The 25,386-nt window shown below is 35.5% G+C and overlaps 1 protein-coding gene across 1 annotated transcript in view; it reads left to right on the forward strand.

Moving 5' to 3' along the window:
- CFAP47 (cilia and flagella associated protein 47) overlaps positions 1-24,819 on the forward strand; it is a 278,312-nt gene extending 253,493 nt beyond the window's left edge. Inside the window, exons 61-64 of the mRNA XM_032680035.1 lie at positions 3,768-3,939; positions 5,409-5,570; positions 14,988-15,156; positions 24,552-24,819. Of these exons, the coding sequence (XP_032535926.1) occupies positions 3,768-3,939; positions 5,409-5,570; positions 14,988-15,156; positions 24,552-24,773 (725 nt within the window). The 3' untranslated portion in view covers positions 24,774-24,819. The remainder of the gene's footprint in view (positions 1-3,767; positions 3,940-5,408; positions 5,571-14,987; positions 15,157-24,551) is intronic.
- Positions 24,820-25,386: the final 567 nt, after the last annotated feature.

Below are 25,386 nucleotides of genomic sequence, written 5' to 3' on the forward strand. Positions count from 1 at the left end.
AACGGCTGGGCTTTCACTGCATGTTTGTATTTGGTATTGTACTACCCTCCTTTATTAAATGACTGCAAGTAGGACTGCAGCCTGGTGAAAGGGAGGTGAGGAAGGCCAGTTAAGTGCATCTCTGTTTTATTGCTTCCATCCAAGGAAAAGCCTCTGTAACGGGGATAAGCGTTTCAGTAGTCTGAGCATCTTTCCATCACAGCTTTAATTTCTGTCTGTCTCACTGGAAATGGGAGATAGTGTGAAAGTAAAGAGAGTCCCTTGAGAAGATCCTCCCCTGTGCCATTTTTATGTCACCAAGTCTACCACAGGTTAAGCACTACGTGTGGAAAGCTCAGGCAGTTTGATCTCCCTTAGGTATCCAGGAGACACTGCAGCCTCACAGGCCAGTGTCCATTAGATTTTTATCACCAGAAAACACATCCTATAACGAGCTGGGCTTTGGTGAAATCAAACACTCACTTTTCAGAAACGAGAGGAAGGTACAAAGGCTTCTCTAATGACAGAGTGAAACTCTCTTTGAGGTCAGATATATCCAGTGGACCTTTCACAGTACCTTCTATAGACATTAGACCTGTGTACAAATGACTTTGTTATCAACTCTTTTGAAGTTTGAATACAGGTTCTTTCCCACTAAAAAGTCATGTAAATTTCTGAGATCCTTATTTTGTGAACCTGTTAGACTAGTCTTTTAATTTTTAGATGCATGACATCTATTAATTAGTGTTACAGTAAATGTAACAATCACACAAAAATTCACATTTTCTCAATTTATATGCTCAGAGTGTAAAATCCTTGGATTTTTTTTAAAGTGGTCTGTATCCTTTCATCTTCTTAGAGGCTATTTAAACAAACCAAATACTTTTATTCTAGTGCTTTTTAAGAAGTGTCCTTACTAGCATTTGAAAATAAATGTCGGCCAATTTATAGAACTGTATAGCTGAAAAACCTGATTGGTTTTCAAACATAGCTGCTGCAGCAATTCTACATCCACAGTGTTGCCTAAATGTATACTACCTTTTTGGAAGACATTATTTGCACAAATGAAAACACTTAAAGACTGAGATTAATTGCCTTTCAAAAGAAGAAATGTTTAATGCTTAAAAAAATTGTCTTGGAATAGTTACCTCAAAACATATTCTTACTCCTTTTCTTAGATAATGCGAAGTATTATTGAGTAAATGTGAGGAAGTAATATTTTTAATAATCAGAACTTCTATTCCCTGGATGTAACCAGCTGTATATAAATAGCATGCTTGCATCTTCCCAGTGTTTGGATAGATAAAAATCTCTGTGTGGAGTCAGGTGTGGCTAAAGCTCTCCCTGCTGCTGTCTATTTACAAAACAGAAGTGGATTAATTGGGGTGTACTTTATATCAGCATGTGTATTTTACAACTTGTATTAGATAAAACAAGAATTCTACCTGTACTAAAATTGGTAATTTTAAAAAAGAAAACTAGTGAATGAAAGCATACAAAGAGCTGGGCTAAAGGGTCAAGGTATATTTGAACAGTATGTTATATTGTTTTTGGCTTTATGGCAAAGAAAATGTTAATCCTGTCTCCATGTTTTATTTCTTTTACCATCACAATTGAAAGTGGAAATTCTAAGAGTCAAGAGAACTCTGAATATTTGACAAATTGGACAATTTACTAGCCATAATTCATTACTTCTTTTTTTTTCCTCTGGCTTCTGCCAGTTTGTTTAAGCAGCATGTGTATTACAGAATTGTCTAGAATCAAGTATTAACATTTCACAGAGGCTTCCTAAGTATTCCTAATATAATAGTCCTCAGGGCAGCTGTGATGAAAATATAATTACATTTTTCATTTTTAAGCAGTCCTAAACTAGATCAGGAGCCTAGATCAAAACCAGTTAAGGGACCAGCATAACTAGGCTTTCAAATATTGGCAGTAATGAATGCATTATTTTTCCTTATCTGTTGAAAGTATTGAAATATTTTAACTAATTACTTAATATGAGCACAGAACAGGTTACAAAACAGCCTGGAGCAAAAAAAAAAAAAAAAAATATTTAATTGCTACTAACTAGAAGGTTCTATATACATATGTCAAACCAAACCCAAATGTATTTGGATACTAAAAGCAACATGTAATTCACAATGTTTTCTTCTTAGCATCTGAACTATAAAATAAGATTTTCCTGAGTATTATTGTGTGGCATAACTGCTGAAAGAAACACGTGCTCAAAAGTTGCGATTTTTTTCACTGTGGAATGCTCCAAGTGATGTCATCCTTTCTCTCCCATTGATTGTCAATGTCTTAATCTTCATGTTCTAACATTTGTTTGGGGTGACTACTAAAAGCTTTGGACTGTGTTGGAATCAATGCTTGGCATAAGCATTATATTTTTCAAACAGAGAAACAGGAAAGTATGGAACAGTGTAGGATGATCCTAAATTTTATAAACTGTAGGAAAACTGTTCATGTTTCATTTCATTGTAACAAAGTACATTTATTGTAATACAGTGCATATATGATAGTTGGATTAATATATGAAAATCCTGTATATTTGGTATTCAGTATGTATCTACTATGACTGATAACCCCATATGTTGGGAATAATATTTTGCTTCTCTGTGTGCCTCTTTAGTAGGAACTGTACAGAGATTTGTGAAGTATCTACTTTAAAGAGTTAGAAATGTTTCAATATAAGCTGCTGCATTTCTGGGGGTTGATCTCTGTGTTCAAAAACAAGGCAACAAAGGTTCACACCTTTTGTCAGCTGATGAAGTGAGAAGAAGAAATTTGAAAATTTCAGAGAAGGAGGAAGGACTAGAAGCATAAGAAGGGTTAATACTCATTTAAATTTGGGTAGTCTTACAGATTGGCAGAAGCAAAATAAGGTTTTCCTCAACTATCTCACAGTGCATCGTCTCTGACTTTTTGTATAAACGAATCTGTAGACTGTATTTTAGAATTCCAAGTCAGAAGGCCTTGGGAATTAACTCTGCAGCTGACTGGCACTCTGTAGCTGGGATATGTGTACAGGGATGGATACACAGCAGTTCTGTACAACACATTGTACTCAGCTGTGCAATTTCAAAATGTGTCCTGAAATATGTGGTCACAGTAAAACAAAATCTCCTGTAGGATTTAGTGGTTGTGTTAAAGCACTTCTCACCCATAAAATGTGTAAAACTTTTAAATAGATTAGCAGCTTGATTTTCTTTTCCTCATAAAAATGTTCCCTTCTGTGCACAAATTACTACTGTATACTGAACATCTCAGTTTTCTTTATTACAGCTGCAGGACACATTTGATTCAAGAAGCTCAGCTGTTTATTCTTATGTCATTACTACTTGGCCTTATCGTGGCTGCTACAGGGGAGAAGAGGCTACTAGTGACATCTTCACTATTTCTCTGTATTGTTTCTCAGGCTTGCAGCCATCAGTGGCACTCATGTCCTTAATGGTTTTTTTGGGTTTTTTTTTGATTGTCCCAGTGGCATGACTCAAAAATAGTGTTACATTCTTGCAGTTTTCATTTGGCTGATGCACTAGAAATGTCTCAGCATAATGCAGAAGTGGTAGTCAGAACAATATTGCTGTAATCATTTGCATATCCTAAGTAGCTTGTCATCTGAAATGGGAAGACTTTGCTGTGCAGTCAGAAGGAAATCAGTCAAGTTTTAGATAATTACTAGTTTTACTTGTCTGTCATTTTTAGTAACAAATGAAAGAATTGTAACTCATAGGCAGCCAACTGTGAGAATAAGACTGATCTTTTTCTCTTGTATCATTTAGGTTTCTCTGCAACAGCGGAGTTTCTGTATGAATTGCAATATCAGTCAAATGAAATTAGATCTCAGCTTGAATCTTTGGTTGGTATGCATCTGGTTCAAAAAGAGTGGGATACAGAATCTGGAATTGTAACACTCATCTTTAATGTCGTGTTTGCACCTAACAAACCAATGAGGTAAGCTCCTGTTCCTTATTGCCAAGAGAACATGTAATGAACTCCTGTCTGATCACTTTTAGCTACATAAGCACCTCCTTTCATTCTTTTCCTCGGGTTTTTTTTCACCTCTGAGATCTATTATTTTAGATTTTCTCACTTTCTGCTTCTCAGTGTGATAAGAGTGTTTCTTTTTAATGCCTGTGAGATAGTTCTGTTGGGTTACTTCCATAGCCTGTGTGGAAGCCCATTTTACTTCTAAACATTGGAGTATTAAAAGACTTTCAATGGAAACTAGTTGTTCTCAAATTTCATGAAAAGCATACAGACAAGGTGGTCTATCAGTCTTGGAGAATTTTTCCTAGACAAGCATGTGTGCATATTCTTTGGCTGGATGGGATAGTTAAATTTGAATTGAGTCTCTAGTGCTCTGGTAACAATGATCCACAGGAAAACGTTATCCTCTTTTATAGCTATGCTGTGAGAAATGGTGGATTTTCTTTGATTTACATTGGCACGTTCCATTTCTTTAAAAGGAAACTATGGAAGGGACCCCCTTTTGGAGAGAGAGAAGTTGTGCCTTTCTTTTGAAGCAGTGAAATGTGTGTGGGGAGGATGTGGGAAGTAAACTTCAGTAAAATGCAGGCACGCAGTAAATTCACAGTCCCAAAATTACCAGGAGTGCTAGGGAGCAATCACTGCTGAATATCATGGATTGCATGCGAAAAGGTCATCTTTAGGGTGCAGGAGTTACTCTTTACTTGCAGCAGTCCAGAAGGTTAATGAATTAAACAAAGAGCAAACTTTTAGGAAAAAACTATCCTCCCACTGCATGCAGTGTCATTGTGTCAGAGAGAGGTTAATTTAGAAACCCTTTTTATTTCTACTCTGTCCTTTTTATTTTATTATTTTCTGATTTGGTTTGGGTTTATTTTGCCTTTGCATACTTGAGACTCAATGACTGCAATTAATTTGTTTCTTTATCTTCAGAATCTACAGCACCAACTGCTTTCTTAGAGAGTCTAAAGACATCAGAGTCTGGATTTTTATAAAGTACATGGACATTTGTCAGATCTGTTTGATTCTAATATGAACTGCTAACATGTTCTGGACAAAATTCTCCTCTAAGACCACAATAACTCAAGAATAATTATTAAAACAAATTTACTTAAATTTGTTAAACTCAAGAGAGAGTAAGCAGAAGAATAATAAAATCTCATAGCTGTACCAGTCATTTTTCTTTCATATTATGTTCTTTTTTGTACTTTGCTGTAAATATCCAGTGCTATTTAGTCTATGTTCCAGTCAAATGCACCTGATATATACTATGCCTTGCAAAATTAAGGATATATTCCAAATTAAATTAATTTGTATTTAATTTTACTGTAGTTTATTTCTACATACTCAAGCTTTATTTTGGACATAATTTAGTCAGTTTATGTTTTATGGTGTCTTTCTATGTATTGAATGTTTTTATCTGAAATTTTAAGGAACGAGGCAACTCTCATGATACAATGGACTGCAGGAGGTGCTTGGAAGTTTCCACTGCAGTTCATTGCTACGGAGCCAGAAGTAGACGATGTCATCAACATTGAAGCAGTTGGCTTGAATAAGGAATCTATAGTTGGGTTTAAGCTTACAAGCCAGACAAGGTAAAAGTACTTATGCTCAAGTATTTATGCAGTTTTCTGAGTGTAGAACTCACACTCAAACACATCAGTTAGAATAGATTTGGGCAACAGAAACATAAATGGGCTTCAGCAATTTCGTCATTAATTTCAAGTACTACATTAAGTAGCAAATGTGATTTTTGAAGCTACGCTATAGAAAAAAAGAAGCATTCTATATTTGGGCTCTGGCTTCTCAAATGGAATACATCCAAATGTTTATGTTATGAGTTTAGTTTTGCCGTAGAAGGCTTGGGTGTGTGTTAAAATGTGTAATACAATGGGAAGGAAGGTGTGTTGTGATATTAAAGGCTCACTGTGAAAGTCTTAATGTTTTCGCTAATAGATTTTTTTCGAAGTACTTAATGCTTACACCAAAAATATTCCTTTGCATTGTGCTTTAAAAGGTTTTAAATGTGCCATTCTTTTTATAGTGTTCCTGGTGTATTATGTAAGCATGTTATGAATTCAGCTTTACTCTGTCCTTCCACTACCTAAAATAATGGTGTGTTTCTTCAGTATTTTGTTGCTCTCCTTTTTTAAAATTCCTGCGGAAATCTCTGTTAATATATTTTTTACAATTTTTTATCAATTATTTTCTCAGGCTTTCACAAAGTTATATCAAACTCATAGTGTCATTTGTATACAGCAGGAAGTCAAGGAATAAATTGTGTCATAATGATAGGTGAATTTTAAAATAGTAAACAGTGAACTTGAAAGAATCATGATACTTGCAATCTATTTAGCTTATGGAAGTTTTTAAATTTCTTTTTTTTCCTTTAAAATTAACTATTTTTCCTATATAAATATAAAAATTGTGCCAGACATGCAGATTGACACTTAGCTTCCATCATAGATACATCCTTTTGTAGCATTCCCCTCAGGAAATCTCTTTGATTCCAACCAATTTTTTTGTTTGTTTGTTTTTTAAGAGCTTATTTCCAAAAGCTGTACCTCTAAGATGGACAGTTGTTCCAGGTTTTAGATGTCTGTCAGTGATGATAAGTACTGAGGACTCTGAAAAAGGCTCCTGTCATGGTGTTCAAGTTAACAGCTTCAATGGAATGGGCTGTTTCAGGAGAAAAATGAAGCAGTTGCTCTGGCAATACTGTAATCTCCTGGTAGGTGTTTGATAGTAGTGAAGATACCTAAAGTTCTCCAGAAAGGTATTATAAACCTGAGTCATTACAGTTATATAAAGAAAGAGGCACGATGGAAGATAGATTCTCTTTTGCCCTTAAACAAATTCCAGTTTTATTTTGTATAACAAGTGTTCCCCCCATACATATCAAATACAAAGTGTAATGCATATGCTGAATAAGTTCCATGTTGTAAATGGTACCAGCAACTGCACCCATTGTGCATTAGAAAGGGCCACCAGGTCAAGGAAGGTGATCCTGCCCCTCTGCTCAGCCCAGGTGAGGATCACCTGGAGAACTTTTTCCAGTTCTGGGCTCCTCAGGACAAGAGAGACATGGAGCTCCTGGAGCAGGTCCAGTGGAGGACGACAAAATTGATTAAGGGACTGGAGCATCTGTCTTGTGAGGAAAGGCTGAGGGAGCTGGGCCTCTTCAGCCTTGACAAGAGAGGTCATATACAAGTATCTGAAGGGGGGGTGTCAGAGTATGGACCAGGCTCTGCTCAGTGGGGCCCAGCAACAGGATGAGAGGTAACAGGCAGAAACTGGTGCCCAGGAAGTTCCACCGGAACATGAGGAAGAACTTCTTTGCTGTACAGGGACCAAGCACTGGAACAGATTGCCCAGAGGGGGTGTGGAGTCTCCCTCACTGGAGACATTCCAGAACCATCTGAATGCAATCCTGTGCCATGTGCTCTGGGATGACCCTGCTTGAGCAGGAAGGTTGGACCAGATGGCCCACTGTGGCCTCTTCCAACCTGACCCATTCTGTGATCCTGTGAATTCTGTGAACTGCTCTGTAAGTTTTATATTGCTTTATCTTATCTTTGATTTGCTTAGGAGACTTTGGTGGTGGAGGTTTTGTACAGAAGTAGAACACTCAGCCAACCAACATTCAGTGTATCGAACCTGCAGATTAAAAGCAATTACATAAGAAAACCGTATATTACAGATGTAATTTAATGCTTGAATAACTCAAGTTACTTAGATTAAAAATAAAACAATGACATATTAAAACATGGTTTAAAAGTTTCAAATGGTATATGGAGTGTCATCCTGTAGATCCTCCTAGAAAAAAGTGATCAACCCCTTGGAGTGTTCTTAAGTAAACAATCAGCAGCCCAATCCTATAGAGAATCAGTTCTGGTACTTAAAGAGAGGTGGTTGTTTTTTCACCTTGCATATACATACTTTCTGTCTTCCTTTGTTATGCTGGACAGTAGTTCATGGCACTGCTACCTTGAGTGTAACTGTGGGGGAAACAGAGCTGTATTTCTGAGTAACCTGCTTGAAAGCAGATATGTCTTTTTCTCCTGCTTCTGGCAGGACAGAGAGGTTGCACAGCATCGCTGAGAACACCTATACATCTTTTTGAGCGAGCAGGGTGCATTTCTTTACAGCTCCTGCAACTCAAATGTGGGCTTCTCTCTTTAGTTCCACCCCTCCCCAGCAAAATCCTCAATGTGTTAAAAATACTTCAGACTGAATTAATGATTTTGATGTAGTTGCCTCAGGAACAATGAACAGTTACAAATGGGAGATAGTTGCTACACTCTTCACAATGATCTGCAATAATGAAAGCTCTGAGAGTTCATGCAAATATGTAATGTGCTCTTAGTACATTTAAAGTTCACAGACACATGACCCCAGTGTGAAATCACCCAATATCTGCTTCAGTAAATAATGAAAGACACTGAGAATGCAGCTAAACAGTTTTGTTGTATGAGGAAAACGCAAATATATTTTTTTAAAACTATCTACACCTAGAAAAGTTATGATATTTAAATATACCAATACTTTATTTTCAGCTTTAAAAATTGAAAAGTGACATGTTGAATGGTTTCTTGTATTGGCATTAAGCTTGATTAGAATCAAATCAGCAGATTTCACTTGCTAAATAACAAAATTATACCACTTCTTAACATTCATAGATGACCTTTTTCAGGGTCTATCATAAGTGTAGGTTTAATTCAACACCAGCTGAAATCATTTGCAGTATTTTCACTGAGGTAACTGGCTTTAGTACAAGCCTCTGTTTGAATTAACATTACTGTTTGTTTTAATGCCAAATGCATTGTAGGTATTGGTTTACAGAATGGTTTACAGAATGACAGCAGTATTGACCAAAAAGGATAGAATGTTATCCTTGGAAATGAAAATTATAGAAGCTTGTTTGATATCCATCACAACTTATTGGTCCATTATTTTATGTTGAAACCTGTAATTGAAACAAAGAATAAAAATTCTCAAAGTGATACTTGAGAAAACTAGTCCTTTCTGTTCGTTTTACTGAAAATAATATATTTTTAATCAATTTCGTTTTGGATCAGAACATTTGTATTAATATAGAACTGGGTTTTGGAGCTTATTTCTTGCTATATATTCCTGTATAGAGGTATTTTAATAGTTGGATTTATTTCTTTACATTAAAATACAGATGTCCAGCTGCAATAGAATGTTACCTTATTTGTTTTCCAGTGCAAATACTTCAGTAGCCAACATGAAATGTGTGGATAGATAGATACGGATGAATACTGTATTCGCTTGGAAATTTTTTGTAAACTACCTTACTTTTGAAGGTTCAGTCAAACTGGGGGATAATTCTCTACTGTTTGTTCTATCTGCTTGTTTCTCATACACAGTCTCCTTTCGCCAGTTTGGTTCTGGCTTTCCATGCACCTGTTAGTGATTATTTCAGTCACGTATGGTTTCCCTTATACAGTAAAATTTTGTCCATCTTGCCATCCCAACCTGTCATTCAAATTATTCTGTGTTTCTCACAAACAGGATATTTGTTATATTAAGGAAACTTCTTGAATAAACTCAAACTACACCTCAGAAAAACATACTTAGCACCTGCTATCACAAAAGCAGAGTGGTATTGATGTGGTCTCCACAGAGTGGTATCTGCAAAATCCAGAGCTCCACCTGATTATAGAAACAGAGTTAAAATAAAGAGAAAAAAACCCAACCAAACAGGTGGGCTGGGGAGATGAGAGTAAAGATCAAACTAGGCTTTAAAATGACTGCATGTGCTGAGTTAGTTGTCTTAACCTACTTTTCTCTGGAGACTTTCCTTATTTCTTCTGTGCACATTTCCTAGTGCATAGAATAAATATTCAATTAAAAGCATTTCTTGATCACACAAAATTAATGTTAATTCTGTCTGAGGAATTAGAGAGCAACCCATTTTGTTTCTGTGCCCTCCCTAATTGTGAAGGGAAAAACAAAAAAACGTTTAGAGTTACAATTTTAAGAACCACTTCTGCTTTTCTGTAGTTACTGCTGTATTTCTTTAGAACTAACACGAGCCAGAATTATGTGTGCTGCAAGGAAATACATTCATTAAGTTCTCAGCACACGCACATTCTCCCTTGCTCGCTCACACGTCGCTGTGCATGTTGCAGGCCTGGATTCCTCTGCCAATCTCTTTGTTAGCAGTTCTGCAGAATTCTACCATTAATCCAAAGATGTAATTAGAATACTTTATCTTAGTATCTCCCACATAGTGGCAGCTGCAAAAGGCAAATGTTGACTGAGCTCCATTTTTTGGAGTTTGAATGGAGACCAGTGGAAAATATTGATAATGATGCACATGATGCAGACCTTTCAAAAAGTTATGATCTTCCTGCCTGGTAAAACAATACCTGTCACACATTTAGCCAGGGGCTGTATCCAGTCATGTCACCTGGACTGCTTTTAGTGGGAAAAGTCAGTCAGTCTGCAAATATAGTACCCGTGGGTAGAACAGGAATGAGACAGAAATTGTCTTGTGAAGATGAAACCTGCTTTGCTCCTGCTTTGCTTTTACAACATGTACACAACAAAAAGCCATGTCAAGGTTGGTGAAGCATCCCCCAACAGTCATTTGTCGTGCAATGTTTCTTCATATTTTTTGAAAGTCCTTTAATTCAGAACCAGGCTCTCCAAAGCCACGGAATTGATAGTTGGAGTTAAATCTTTTCTGATGTCCAGAGTTTAGGATTTAGAGTGGTCGATTAAACAAGAGTTCATTTGGGTATGAAACATAATGAATTTTGATAATAAACAAGGAGTTCCTAATTTTTTTTCCATTGTCATTTTTTATTTGGTAAGAAATTATCTAAATCACACCAAGTCACTATCATACCAATTACTAATAATTCTACAGAATTTGACAAAGGCATATAGTTAATAAGTTTAAAGGACTTGACTGTGTAATTACTGAAATTTCTTGTTTCATCCAACAGATGTTAACTGCAAATTACAAGAAGTTTAGTTATGATTAACTATTTTTGGAACCACATTGCAACATTTTCAAACCATATCCCTTATTTACTGAAGCAGTTATGTACTTTACAGATTAAGATATTTTGTTATTCTTTTTTTAATTGAAAAAAAGAAAAAAAATCTCAAACATTTGATCAAAAGCACTACGTGTTGCTTTTTATGTATGGCTTTTCAAAATGCTGAGTTTTGTAAAGGAATACATTTCTACAGGAATAATTTACTGTTTCAGTAGTTTGAGGAAGAGAAACATTAAAGTTATTTTGAGCCTTTATTTAATAAAGGCTTATAGTTTCAGATGTTTTGAAGTATTTTATATTTTGCAGTATGATCTCTACAGGAACATAAATTTTAAGTTTTTCTTTAGTTGAAGATGTAAGGTGCTACTATTTTTTTGTTTACTAATTTGAAAATTATCTAACATAAGAACGCTGATGAACGCAGACTGATATTTGAGAACAAGACTAAAGGAGTAATTATAAATATGCCTATTGAAGAGTAGCTCAGTTTTATCTCTTCCAGGTTGCCATGACTTCATTGTCCAATTATTATTTCAATTCAAATTAATATTTACTCTTGTTCATTATTTAAGTAAGGGTAGAGTTCATATAGTCTGATAGAAGTATCAAAGCATTATGACAGGAGTTCAGGAACACAGAGGTGGGAAGATATATTTACTTTCTCCGGTTTATAAGGCCTCTGACCTTACATTTACTAATTCATTTCTGCTTGGTTCATATGTGTTTTCAAAACTCTAGGTGTCATAAAACTTTATAAAGTATGTATCTGCCACCCTTGAGTTAAACAAAAACCTTCTTGAAAAAATTCAGACTGCCTCTCAACCGTCCTTCATGGCTTAGAAATGACAAGCCAAACATTGACTCTAGAGCTGTTTTACCTGAGGGAGTAATCAAAAGGAGGAATTAAATTTTAATAGTTTTAAAACACATAATTATTAATTTTTAATTATACACTAAACATACAGACATGGAAAGCAATAATATCTGAAATTCAGGTGGTGTTCTGGGAATTTGATCTCCAGCTTTCTCTTTATTGTAAAAGATGAGAATGAGAAAGCAATTTATTTATGCTAGTGAGGTACTCAGGGTGCCAGTGTAACCCATGTAATATGGATGCCAATGAAAACACTCTTGTTCTTTCTTGAGAGGACATCTTTAGATTTATCTTTAAAACACTTCATGGTTTATCAGCACTACAGGCATTGTGATAGGTTCCTGTTTCTGATTGTGTGTAATATTTTAATTGCTAGTTTTTTGTACAGTTAGCTATATCTTCATCATAATCTCTGCTGGCCTGTATTATGATCATATTAAGGCTACTCATTTGATTTGTCAGAATTTCTATTTGCCATATTTGAACATAGTTTCTACTCTGAGAAACATTTTGTATCCAGTAAATACCCACACTGTTTTGTTTAAAACTACCAAGCTTTGGGGAGTGGAGGGGAAGGAACCAGGGATGTTTTAGGTGTGACTATATGTGTTCATGTAGGTTTTCATGTATTTATATATTTTACACAACACAGAAAAAAATTATAGCTGCCTCTAGTACCTTGTGTCCATGCTGTCAAGAAGAACGCAGATTTTCTTTAAAGTTCTTTGATTTTTTTCTCCATATTTTTAAATGAAAACTAAAATCTGACAAGGTTGATGCAATAAGGTAATTCTTCTCTGACGATTTGGTAAGTATCTTGAATGCACAACTGTAGATCAATTTTGTGACAGTTTCATTTTTAACTGTCTGGTCTCCCTATCCAGACAAAAACTACAGGTTTTTCTCCTGTGTATTTTCTGACTGCGTTGAGGTCTCTGCTGCATGGCACCCTGCTAAAAAACAATTTCTTCAAGGCTGAAATCCTTATTTTTTTGTGTCTTCTGTGTCCTGTGGCCTGTCCCCTGTCTCATCTCCCTTAGCATCTCATCATTACATCTGTAGTCAGAGTCAAGCTCTTGTATGTCTTACGAAGACTCAAAGTGCTTATTAGGAGTTGTCATCTCTAACTACTCACTGGAAAACAGACTGAACATTGGAGATAAAGTACTGTCTTAAAATGTTTCTGAGTCTAGTCTATAGAGCAATGATATTAGAAATGAAGACCTGTGTTCAGGTCTCTGTTTCCAGAATGAGGGTTTGAATATTTATCTCAGACATTTTTGATGAGTGCTCTACCCTGCTACTCAGTCACTTCTTTTTCATCCCCTACCTGCTCTTTTTGTGTAGTAAGTATGCTCTAGGCATTCACAGCTGAGCAGGCCTTGTGGGAAACAAAGATGTGAAAATTCAAGGCTTAGACAGCACACAGATGGGAACTCAGGCCATAGCAGGATTAGTGCTTATGGCCCAGGGCTATAAACTCAGCTGCACAGCTTTAGGCACCACAAAAAGAAGTTGTTAGCATAAGTTTGATGTCACAAGACAAAATGTCATTTTAGACATGCAGTAGTTTTGCCCACCTTTCTGTCACCTAAAGTAAAAGCTAGGCTAAATCTGCTGATGCACCCAAGTCTAATGGCACTGCTAAATATCAGTTAATTTTTATTTTTTTTTAAGCCACAGAAGCTTTTTGGTTTCTGTTTTCTACACTCACACTGTTTGTTTCTATAAATCTACAATGTAACCTTTTTTTCATGAGAGCATTTTGAATATGGTAAAACCTTTCGTGAGAACATATTCCAAAGGAGAGCTATTTTTAAACAAGATGACATAGGCCCAGCTTACCACCCACAGAACAGAGCTTGTCCAGGAAATGTGGGACATTTCCGTAGAGATATGTCTTGCCATAAAATATTAAATTTCATTTCTTTGTGAGCATTTTCTTTGAAAAGCAGCATTATTTCTGGTGTGACAGTCCATGAATAAACAGATTTGAGCAGCTTTTATTTGGGATGCTATTAGTTTTTCTTTCTTCAGGTTTTATCAACTGAAAATGTGTTCCCTCTAAGCGTGTATGACACTTGCCCTGCTGTACGGTGGCAAAGTGCTGTGGATTAATTTTTGACCATCCCATTGTATTTCTAGTTCCAATTTCATATGTTCTCTTTCTGTCCAGATAGCGATAGACTTGTCCTCAGCAACACATATAAAGACTAAAAAGAGAGTGCCTCACCAGAAAATACAAAAATGAATATTCTTTTCATGCTGAGAACATTTATGGCAAGGACTCCCTGAGGAACTGCAATAGGCAGGCTCCAGTCTGGGATTGGTCTAAGACTGTTTTGTTGTACTGAGCCACTGTTTTGACCAGGAATTAGCATTTTCTTTGGGTCCAACAGCACTACCATGAAACAAGCCATTGGAAAAGATCTGCGGGACCTGTGACAGAAATTCTTTGTGATAAGAGCTATAAAATAATATCAATAGAGGAACCTAATTATTATTATTGCAATATCTTAAGGTGTTCAGTTTATGGGATATAAAAAATGTAAAGACAGTCATAGAAATTTATTATTTTCCATATCTTCATTTCGAGGCTTTCAGAACTCCCTCCTAATCTAGTAACACTCTACCAGATTGCAAATTCAGTTCTGGTCATAAAACATGATAAAATAGGTAGCTTGTCAGTTTTATTTGATTAGAGATTGGAAAAGTGAGAGCTTTTAATAGGAAAAATGGATTTTCACTCTGATATGGAATTTACTTCTATCACTGTTGTTATATCTTTACAGGTCAAATGATTATTTTCTTTCTAGTGGCAAATTCTATCATTATTCTGTATTTATTATAATATTTATAATAGCATATGAATGTGTTCGAAAGTGAAGACCGGTATGCAGGTCCCTGTATATAAAGAATAGAAATATTTATAAATAAACAGTTACTACAGATTAATTACTCTGTAAGTAAGAATGCTATTAATATTCTATATTCATTCCATGGGCTGCCATCTTTCCTGAGTCACACCTTATGGTGGCCTAAATGCAGATAAAATTTATTAAGATACTGTAAAATACACAATAACCTCCTGTGCTTTTCCGTAGCTCCCCGGAGCCATTCACTGCACACTTCCTGGCAGGCAGCGATCCTGATTTCCTTGTAATGCCACAAGCTGGAGAACTTCTTCCAGCAGGCACCATGGGAACCCATATAACGGTGGGATACAAGCCAAGGATGTATGGCAAGAAGCATACAGCAACACTGGTAATTGAGGTGAGCCTTCCTGAGAGCAATACACAAATACACCTTCAGGAGTGCAAGCAGGAAAAGAAATCCTACACCAAAGAGCAGCACTCAAACACACAACTGCTCGTATTATTTTACTGCTCTTCACAATGGACAAAAGTAAAACTCAATTTTGAAAATTGGCACGTGACAAGCTGGAAAAGCATATTGTATTTTAATTTCTGTGTTATCCATTTGCTATCTGCATCAAAGACAGATACTTATCTTAATACATTTGCCCCAACTCCACAGACAACATGACTTTCACAAAGAATCAAAATAATCACGTTAAGAACTGGCGGAGAATATATTGAATATGTGAGTAATTGAATATGTGAGGCCTAGGTTATTGATTTTAATTGTATTATACCTCTTAGGATCAAAGGCACTAGAAGCTAGGTTCTAAACTGTAGAAGATAGAATTTCAGAGCACAAAGCCAGGAATAGCTCTTTGGAAGCAAGCTTCAAAATAATCAAAAATAATTTGTAAGCAAATATATTGTGTAAGTCTGAAGGTTAGGAGACATTTTAAGGTATTTATCCCTTCAGTAATAAAAATGTTCATATGACTGCAGGAATTAATCTGTTGAAAACATACAGTAGCAGCAAACACCCCACATTCTCTATAAATCATAGTTTACACTCTAAATCTATTCAGTGCACGCTGGCAATGTTTTCAGGCTACTATATTAGATGAAAAACAGCAATATTGATTTAAGAAATAAGATGGTTGAAACAAAGTTGATAAAAAGATGCATGGCAAATCACTCTACTGTTTTATCTCTGTAAGTGACAACTTATATAACAGTGAATAAGAAATTCAAATCCTGGTTAAACAAGAAAGTCCTTTAATCCCTCTTGTTTTCTTTTACTGTATTAAATGTTTGATTAATTTAGTCTCTTTACATCAACAGTAGTGATGATTATCACTCTTCCATTTGAAAAAGAAGATAACTGACTTCATATATTCTCTCTTTTGTATTTACAAGATGCTGTGTTACACAGCTACAGAGCTCAGAAACATCTAATGTAGTTCTGGAATGGAATTCCTATTTTTAGGCACGACACATGTAAATGTACTAGCTATGCTTGTCCTTGACTTAGCTTCCATCACTAAAAAGAGTTTTAACCATAAATCTGTCTGGAATGGGACAAACACAATGGTCAAAGGTATTTCCTTTTTTGAATTTATCAGTACAGATGGCTTTTGTCTAATTGGATTTTTAGCCTACATCTACTTATATCTTGGGCTCTGGTTATGATCTAGGCATATGGCTCTTTACCTCTCCACCTTTGGTACTGTGTGTGGGTGTAGGAAAACAGTCACTCGTACATGTTGCATACAGATATCAGATCACATCTGGTTGTGTCTATTCCTGTATGTTGAAAAATACATCGAGGACTCTTGATGCTCATAAGTGCATTTTGGACTGATATAACTCCATCACAGTATGTTAGAGATATTTCTAAGGTTTTTAGTCTAACTGAAGTATTAAGTGGTTTCAGTAATGTTTTGATGAGGCTTGTGTTCTCTTTGCTGTTATTGGTAAGCCTTTTGTGTAGTCCAGACTTCCCCCTTTCCTCTCCACACAAGCTTTCATTCCTGTGTTCTAATGGAAGCCAGAGCATCTTCAACTGTGTGTAATTCAGCTACTGTGCTCTCAACATTGACCTGAAATTAAATTTGGTGACATGTTGAGAATACCTGATACTCATTTCTGCCTTTTGTGTTTGTTGAAATCCTTTTCATTAGTGACCTGAGAGAGACAGATTTAGTTAGATGGCAAAAGGGGTATTAAATCACTTTTATTTGGGGAATAACAATGGAGGTGGTGAAATACAATTATGTTAGACCTAACACTGAAGAACTTCTCTTGTATGTATCCTTTCTATCCAATGTACTGGCTGAGGCTTTGGGCTATTTTTAGAAATGGTGAGGAAGCTTCTTTTCTTTTACAGTGCCTCTCTTCTGATGCTGCTGCAGTGAAGCACTACAGTACTCTTGCTTTAAAATTTCTTTTGCATTTCTGAGGGTAAAGGCATAGTCCTAACAGTCTCATATTTTCATTATTAAATTCTTTGAATAGTGAGTAGCAGACTTGTAATTTTTGTGTGCTTCAAAGAACAGCAATAATTGAGCTGTAAAGTAGCAGAGATAACAGTGTAAATTCTTTAGTTTATGTTCATCATTACAATTGTATTGTAAAGGAAAATAGGAGGTAAGGATTATGGGGAAAGATCCTATAGTCATCTTTTTCCCGTTTGTTTTAAACATTAAACTCAAATATTGTACATGCAAATTTTTTTTGTTTTGTTACCCTGCTGAGAACCCAATGCTGAGAAGCTAATTAGCATTAAGATATTTATGTTACAGTTTGCCTCTACCAGAACTTAGGATGTGTGTACATTTTATTAACTGAATGTATATATATATATTTTTGAAATATTGTTGCCTATTTTGTATTTTCTGCAAACAAATTAGGTACTTCATGGGATATGTTGTGGATTCTTTAAGACTTTAATATTCATGAATACTTACAGTAGATTTTATTAATGGCAGGGAACCTTAATTACTTTGCTGAAGCAATTAAAGTTCTTTAACCATCATTAAAACTTCTGTTCTCAGTCAGCCACATATCAAAACAATTGAAGTTAGATAATTATTTAAATAGCTGTTAGGAATCTTAATTTTGCAAAAGTGACATAGAAAATTACTTTAAAAATGTATATAGATCAAAGAATGAAATATAATAGAAAGCCAGTAAGGAAAGTAATCATACTTGTTTCTTTGAAAAAGTTTGTAGCTTTGAAAAAAAACATCATAACCTAATTGAGCTAAGGTAAGAAACAGTGACACGGTGCCTGAAGAGCATTTTTTAATAGGCTTTGTTCTATAATACAACTTCCAAATTTATAATTGCCTACATAAACAGTACAGTTCTAACTGAAAAAAAAAAAAAAAAGAAGTATTGCCCCTAATGATAAATTAGTGAAGAGAACACACTTCTCAGATAAGCCATAAAATGCTGTGAGGAAAGAAAGGAATTCTTCAGCTGCAGTGACATCTCAGAGCTGGGGTGTGCCTGTCAAGCTGAACAGAAAACCAACAGATCTGAGGGATGGCAAAATGCATCTGGAGCAGGGGGATGCTCTGCAAAGGCTTCTTGGGGTAGTAATCATGGCCAGGCACAAGGTGGAGCTGCCAGGAGGCTGGCAAATCCTTGGAAAAGGGTGTATTCCTGTTGGCTTGCAGTTAATTTGCTTTCACTGTGCTGAATTCAGCTAGAGACCTGAGCAATTGCTTTGTAATTCATGTGTGAGACTTCAGAGATATTCTAAAGCAGAAGGCACACACAATAAGTCTTAAATGATAAAATAGGTGTCAGAGTGAACCAGATTGCAGGTAACATTATCAAGCCCTCCAGAAGTCAGGCTTGTGCACCTTTATTACTGAATAATCACTAACTTAGCCTATGGAAGATAGCATATCAAAACCATTTGTCATGCTGTTCTGGAAATAAATGATGCAGTGTGCCAGCCACAGTACCCAGGTGTGGCTTCTCTAAACTTGTCTGTGAAAGCCTGCATATCTTAAAAGGAAGCAGTACTATTACATATTCAGTAGCTTGGTGGAAACACGTTCTGCCTTGTTCCTGGTAGATTTCTTAATTACTATAGGTTAATGTTATTCTAAACTGTATCTCTTAAACAGAATGAAATACTTTCACATTAAATATCACCTGTGTTGATGTTGACATGAGTTTTATGATTAAAAGCAGAGTGCAGAATCAATACTCAACATTTTTCATTCACAAACATGAGGAATGGTAACTTTGCTTATTGAGACTATTGTTCTGATAATGCCAAAAGATGATAAAAATATGAGGACCATTACTATATGAAGGTATTAAGACTGTGGAGGATCCTGGAGGATTTCGATTGCATAATCTCTGAGCTACGTTTTGAAACACCTAATATTTGAATTGTAGAAGTCAATTAAGGAAATTTCAGTTCTATCTGGAAATGTTCTCTAATCTAAGAAAATTATTCGCAGCCATCTTCTTCATTAGAAATTTGTCAGAGCCTGGGTAGGCATTTGTCAGCCTGTGGGAGGTGGTGAGTGAGTGCCTTTAGATCACTTGTTTTTTATTGCTTTGGGGTTTTTTCCTTTCTTTCACTCACTTAATGGACTATCATTGTTTTGATCCAGGAGTTTTCTTGCCTCTGCTCTTCCCTTACACAGTTCACATAAAAGTTTGGTTTATTTGCATTCCATATACACTGATCATAATTGGTCATTTATTTACTTGTCACCAGTGCAGCATAAATTAAGGGCCAGGAAATATTTGATGCACTACCTGTAATTTCCTGTGGTTTAGGTTTTTTGGAAGTCTTTCAAATTTTATTTGGATTTTGCAGAGTTCACACTGTTTGGAAGCTAACTGGCATACAATATTCCTTGAAATTCCTGATCCTTGCTCCCAATAGTTATCACTCTCCTAATGAACATTTTTTGGCAATTAATTAGCATGTAATTCAATAGCACTTCCAACCTACAGTGAATACATATAGATAATCTGTGTTTTGCAAATTAATTCTATGAGTCATGAACTGTCAGTAAAAATGGGTTGGACACAAAAAAAAGTAGACTTTCATATAAATTATTTGATGACTGTTACCAGTATTTGCTGAATACATTACTTCATGAGCATTACTCAGTCAACCATCAAGATGGTTAAATGACTTACTTAAATAATTTATTTAGTAAAAAGTGGCAGTGTATGGCTCAGTTTTGAATTCTTAAAAACATTTTTCAGAACGATTTAGCTCTGCAGGTGGCCATTACTCCAACCAAGTGAGCCAAATTATTATTCTCTTCACACTTCTGTTCAGGAATGTTGAGGTTTTGAAAAAAGAAAGTCATTCATTTCAGCAAGAAATCCTCCCTCAGATTGTCAAGGACATTCAGAATGTGGTGTGGTCTTTCTTCTTAAATTACGTGTGAAATAGGCCTAGATATTCATCACAGGGTGCCTGGGATTCTTAAATACCTGTGTTTATATCAGATATATCTTCTTAACAGAGATTCTCTTTTATAATTCTGTTCTAGTCAATAGCACAGATTGCAGCAGATTCAATGCCTTCATCTTCAGACTTTGTTACTACCAGAGATGGTATTAGAATTGTTCCAAATTTGATACAGTAAACTGCATTGCCTTAAAAATAGGAAGAGTTCCTCTGATTTGGGAATTTTTTTCCTATTTTTGAGGCAAGTAAATGCAGCTTGCAAATCATTGTATCATAATTATATAGTCATATATAGATGATCATATGGAAGTCTCTTCCCAACCATTCCAGAAAAGTCTGAAACATGATCCACGTTTTCCTTTGCTGCAACATCTGACCTGGAAACCCAAGGCAGCAGCTTTGAGGCCCTTGCATGGATTTTGTACTTGGTAGACTTGCTCTTACTGCAGTTTTCTTATTGGTTAGAATAGTTACTGAAGTTAAGCTGAACAGACTTAGACTGAAGAAAATACTTATGGCTTCAGCAGCTTTTGAAAACCTAATATTTTATCCTTGGAAATAAAGTATTCTAGTAAAACACATATTTGTGGTTGTCTAAGGTTTATTGAAAATTACTGAAGTCTAAGTTGTCTTGAAAATTACTGAATTCTGGGTGGTTCTAGTGCTAAACAAAGAACTACTCCAAATTATGCTGACAGTTATAGTAACTCTTTTCCATGTGTGTAACACGTTTCCCCTTTAGCAGAAAGTGCTGAACTGAAACAACTGTATTTTTTTTTCAGTTAGTCACTGTGTAAATGCACACTTTTTTCACAATGATCATCTCCAACTGTCTTGGATGGTGATACATGATTTACAATAGATGGACTACCATACTTCATGGTGATAAATTAGGGTGAAGTGTTTTGTTGTTATTGCCCTTTTTTTTTCTTCTAACTTGATGGATTCTATCTAAAGGGTTCATGTCATAAGACCCATGATTTCTCCATTGAACCCAATGAGTTTCCATCAGGCAAATACCAATGTCTCCTGCCACAGAACAGCTGACAGAGCAACAGAATAGGCAGGGTTTTTCACAAAGTCAAGCCACAACCTTTTTTTTTTCTCTGAACATACAATCTAGGATATCTTTATAGCAAACAGGAAATTAACAAAAGGTTATTACTCTGCAGAAGTCTATATCAGTTATTTGATGCTGATGATAAACGAAGTTGACAGATGGCATAGTCCACCATTTTTGTTTAAATCTCACTTCAAACTGTTACTAACACTATAGACAGTACAGTTATAATATGGGTAGATTTCATGAGCAGAGATTAATTTTTTTAGTAACTTGATACTCAGTTTAAATTACTGGCTAAAATACCTAACAGATCTTTTCTCTGACCTTGGAATAATCAATGAGACTTGCACACAGTGAATATGACCCTGAGGTTAAATTTTCTTTCAACTCAATTGGTTAGCTGCTGTAGTAAAGGGAGATAAAACATTTCATTTTGTACTGAAGTTAATAAAATAATTAGCTAACTTTGGAGACCCACTTTTCTTAAATGACAGCTTTATCTCTGGACATAAGATACTGATGTTGGTTCATGTTGCACCTGCTTTTGCTGGAATTTATCTTTGCAGACAGTAGAGTTACTAGATCATTTCACAGTATTAAATACAGATGAGTTAATCGGCTTGTTTTACACAGAATAATATTAAATTTAAATTAGATTTTGATTTTAGAAAAATAGTAATGAAAATTTTGAAAAATTATGCACACATGGTGAAATATGTACTAAGATCTCATGTTTACTAATCTTATTAGAGTAAGGTGAGTCATTCAGCAGACACTATGTAAAATCAGTACTGCCAATTTTGAAGTTTCTTTAAAAATACACAGCAAAAAAACTCATCTAATCTTTCAACATTGGTGCAGAAAAGTATATATTCAGTCGCCAAAATGCTGGTTAAAACCAGTTGTCTGACAAGAAGCACTGCAAATAGAGATTCATATGGTGATGGCATTTAAGTGCTGTAAGTCTGTTCAGCATATCTGTGAAATAGTGTCAATGCTGCATAAGTACATAGCAGAGAACAAAGCCTTGCCGAAGAGTTTACAGTTTAATGTTCTGAAATTTCTTCTTGTTGAATATCTGCAATATAAATTCAAAACTGCTTGCAGTGATATCCCTTAAATACACTTTAGCAATGAACAGGGTATTAGAACGATAGAAAAAGCATATGAAAGATAGCAAAGATAAACATCTAGTCAAACTTTTTCAATGACAAATATAAAACTAACATGTAACAAAACTTAATACCGTCAAAGAGCCACTTTACTTGCTCCCCCCCCCCCTTCTCTATGCTGTTATAATTATGGGATGACTGTAGAAAAATTTAGAGTTTGACTGCTCACCTCTATGGCTTTTGTAGTGCTTTACCTAGACCATAATTAATTGACAGAATGCAATAAATAACAAAACAAATAAACACACTACACTTTGGAAATGCTGGGCAGCATTTATCCTATGTGAGAATTTGTCACAATTTGTATGGGTTTTGTGGTACCTCTCTGTAGGTCAAATCTGCTTGGTGTACTGACATGCCCAGCAGCAAAGCAGAAATGGAATGCTCAAACTGGAATGAGCAAATGGGCCACAGAACCATGTTGGAGGCTGGACTGTTAACTGAGGGAAAAACTCCAGAGCTCTGAGTTGGACTGTTGCACTGATTTCCAGATCGATTTCCGAGTATACAGAGCCTCTCTGACCTTTTGTTTCCTTGGATGAAAAATGGTGTTAGATGTAATGCTGATATCTACAATTGATTGTTCTAAAGATGAAGTTAGTTTTAAATGGGAGATGAATTACATAAAGTACAACTCTTGCTGCAATGATAAAACCTTATGACTTGAAGCAGGAGAGAAAGGTGACCCTACCAGCAATGTCTCTGTAGTTCAACACACCAGGATAGTACCAACAAACCTGCTCTAGAACCACAAGCACCACAGCTGTGTGATTGCAGTGCTGTGCCAAATGTGGAAAGGCAGACCTTGGGAATTTGGAAATATCACTTATTTCATACGACTTCACTGCTCTGAGGCTGCAAAGTCTCTAATATGTTCTATATATTATGTTCAAGCACTGTGTTCTATGTTCTGTATAAGAAACAAATTTCACATTTATATTTTAAAAGACCTATGCCATGCCTTATTTTTTACTCAGTCTTCCCTACTAGTTTTATCTTGGAAACAAACAAAAAAAAAAAGGCTCCAGACACTGGGGGATTGGAATTTCCAGCCACTAACTATGAGGGAATTGATGACAGTGCATGCCTAAAGTGGGCAAGGAATGGTTTGGCCTTCTTTTGCACAGTACAAAGCTGGACATAATAAACATAATTTGAGAGTTTGCAATATTTCTGTTGTTTGTTTATTTGTGGTTTGTTTTGGGGTTTTTTTTAAAGAAAAGGAGAAAAGAAAACTACAATTCAGGAATATACCTTTTCCTAGATATAAAAGCAGAAAATGCTAAAGACTTGGAATAAAGACCTGCATTCAAGAGCTAAAGTGATACATTTTGAAAGGAAAATGATTGAAAGATCTGAAAAAGTTACACATGAGTTTTTAGCAACCAAAATTCTGCTTCAGGACACAAATGAGGCATGGGAGGTAGACAGTCATACAGCCTTATTATTCATAGAAATAGTAGTCCTTAAGTACAGATAGATGGGATGTGTAGCAAGAATAAAAACCACATGCTCAGTCAGAAAGAATCAAGTATCCAAGCATTACAAGTTATGACATAGAAACATATGTTCTTTTCCTAGAGACCAGTTATAAACAGAGAGCAAATGAAGAGTGTCATTTTCAATTCACATAAATACACTTCAAACTAAAGATTTCAACATGAAACTGCAATTCTCTTGTGCATACTCAGAATCTTTTTCGCTTAGTTTTGTTCGTTTCTCTAATGCAAAAATTCCACCATTTGAAAATACCATTATCACCAATAACAAAGCTGCAATTAAATCCTCCAGTATAAACCTGAGGCATTTATATTATAGTATGAAATAATTAAATACTATTGGAAAGCATAGAGAGTTATGGGATTTACTGAATAAAAAAGGCATTTTAGATCAGCCAGGGAAGGTAAATTTCTCATCTTTGTTGTACCTGGTCCTGAATAAACTAAATGTGATTTCAGTTCTCTCTTTTAGGAGTGCAATTCTCATTCTATGTTATTCCAGTACATTACATGGAAAAGGATAAATATCTTTTGAAATCAATGTAGCATCTTAAATCGCTGACAAATTTTCAAGGTATTTGATCCCTGATTATTTTTCATGTCTCTGTTCATTATTTTCAGACACAATCAATGCAGTGGACATACGAAATCAATGGACTGCCTCCACAGAATGTACCACCTACAGTGGCAGCAAAAGTAGTTACTACTGGCACTTACATAAGATCATCCACAGTTCGACAGCGCAATTATTTACGGGAAAATCGGAAACTTATAACCACTGGAGCATCCTCACCAATCAAGGGGGCACCTTTGGTCCTGAGGAAAAACCAGAGAAAGTTATGATCTGTTAATTTTCTGGTGAGGAAACAAATAAATTGAGATCAAAGGAGGATGTGTTGGGGTTTTTTTGGTTTTGTTTTTTTTTTAAGCACATATGATATGCATTGATTGTATGTTTTACACAGAAGGTTCAGAGTGCCTGAGCCCTAGTAATTATTCCTATTTTTCTATAAGGGATTTTGGATGCTCATGTAACAGTTTATTTATATCATGCGGATGTCAGCAAGTTCAGAGAAAAGAAATTGAGTTTAAAGAAAGTATACCTGAAAACTGGGTAATTCAAACTAGCACTTTGCTTTCTAAGAGGGATATTAGTTTAATGGGACTTTAATGAGAAGTCTCAATGAACACTCTATGTGATGTTCAGCATATTACACCCATGGAAACCAAGAAAGAAAAAATAATCCTTGATCTCTTCCACAATAAAATCCTTACCCAAAGATGGCAATCTTTTACTAAGGTGAAACAAGATTACATACCATATGTCCAGAGTTTTAACACCTGTCAGATTCTCTTTCTTTGGAAAATTTCATTAATTAAGACATCTTTTCTTTGTATAAAATAAGAATCCTATTTTATTCATCCCATAACACTTCAAAATCTTAGATAGTCATAC

The sequence above is a fragment of the Chiroxiphia lanceolata genome, chromosome 2, assembly GCF_009829145.1.
Source record: "Chiroxiphia lanceolata isolate bChiLan1 chromosome 2, bChiLan1.pri, whole genome shotgun sequence".
Classification (NCBI taxonomy): Eukaryota; Metazoa; Chordata; class Aves; order Passeriformes; family Pipridae; genus Chiroxiphia; species Chiroxiphia lanceolata.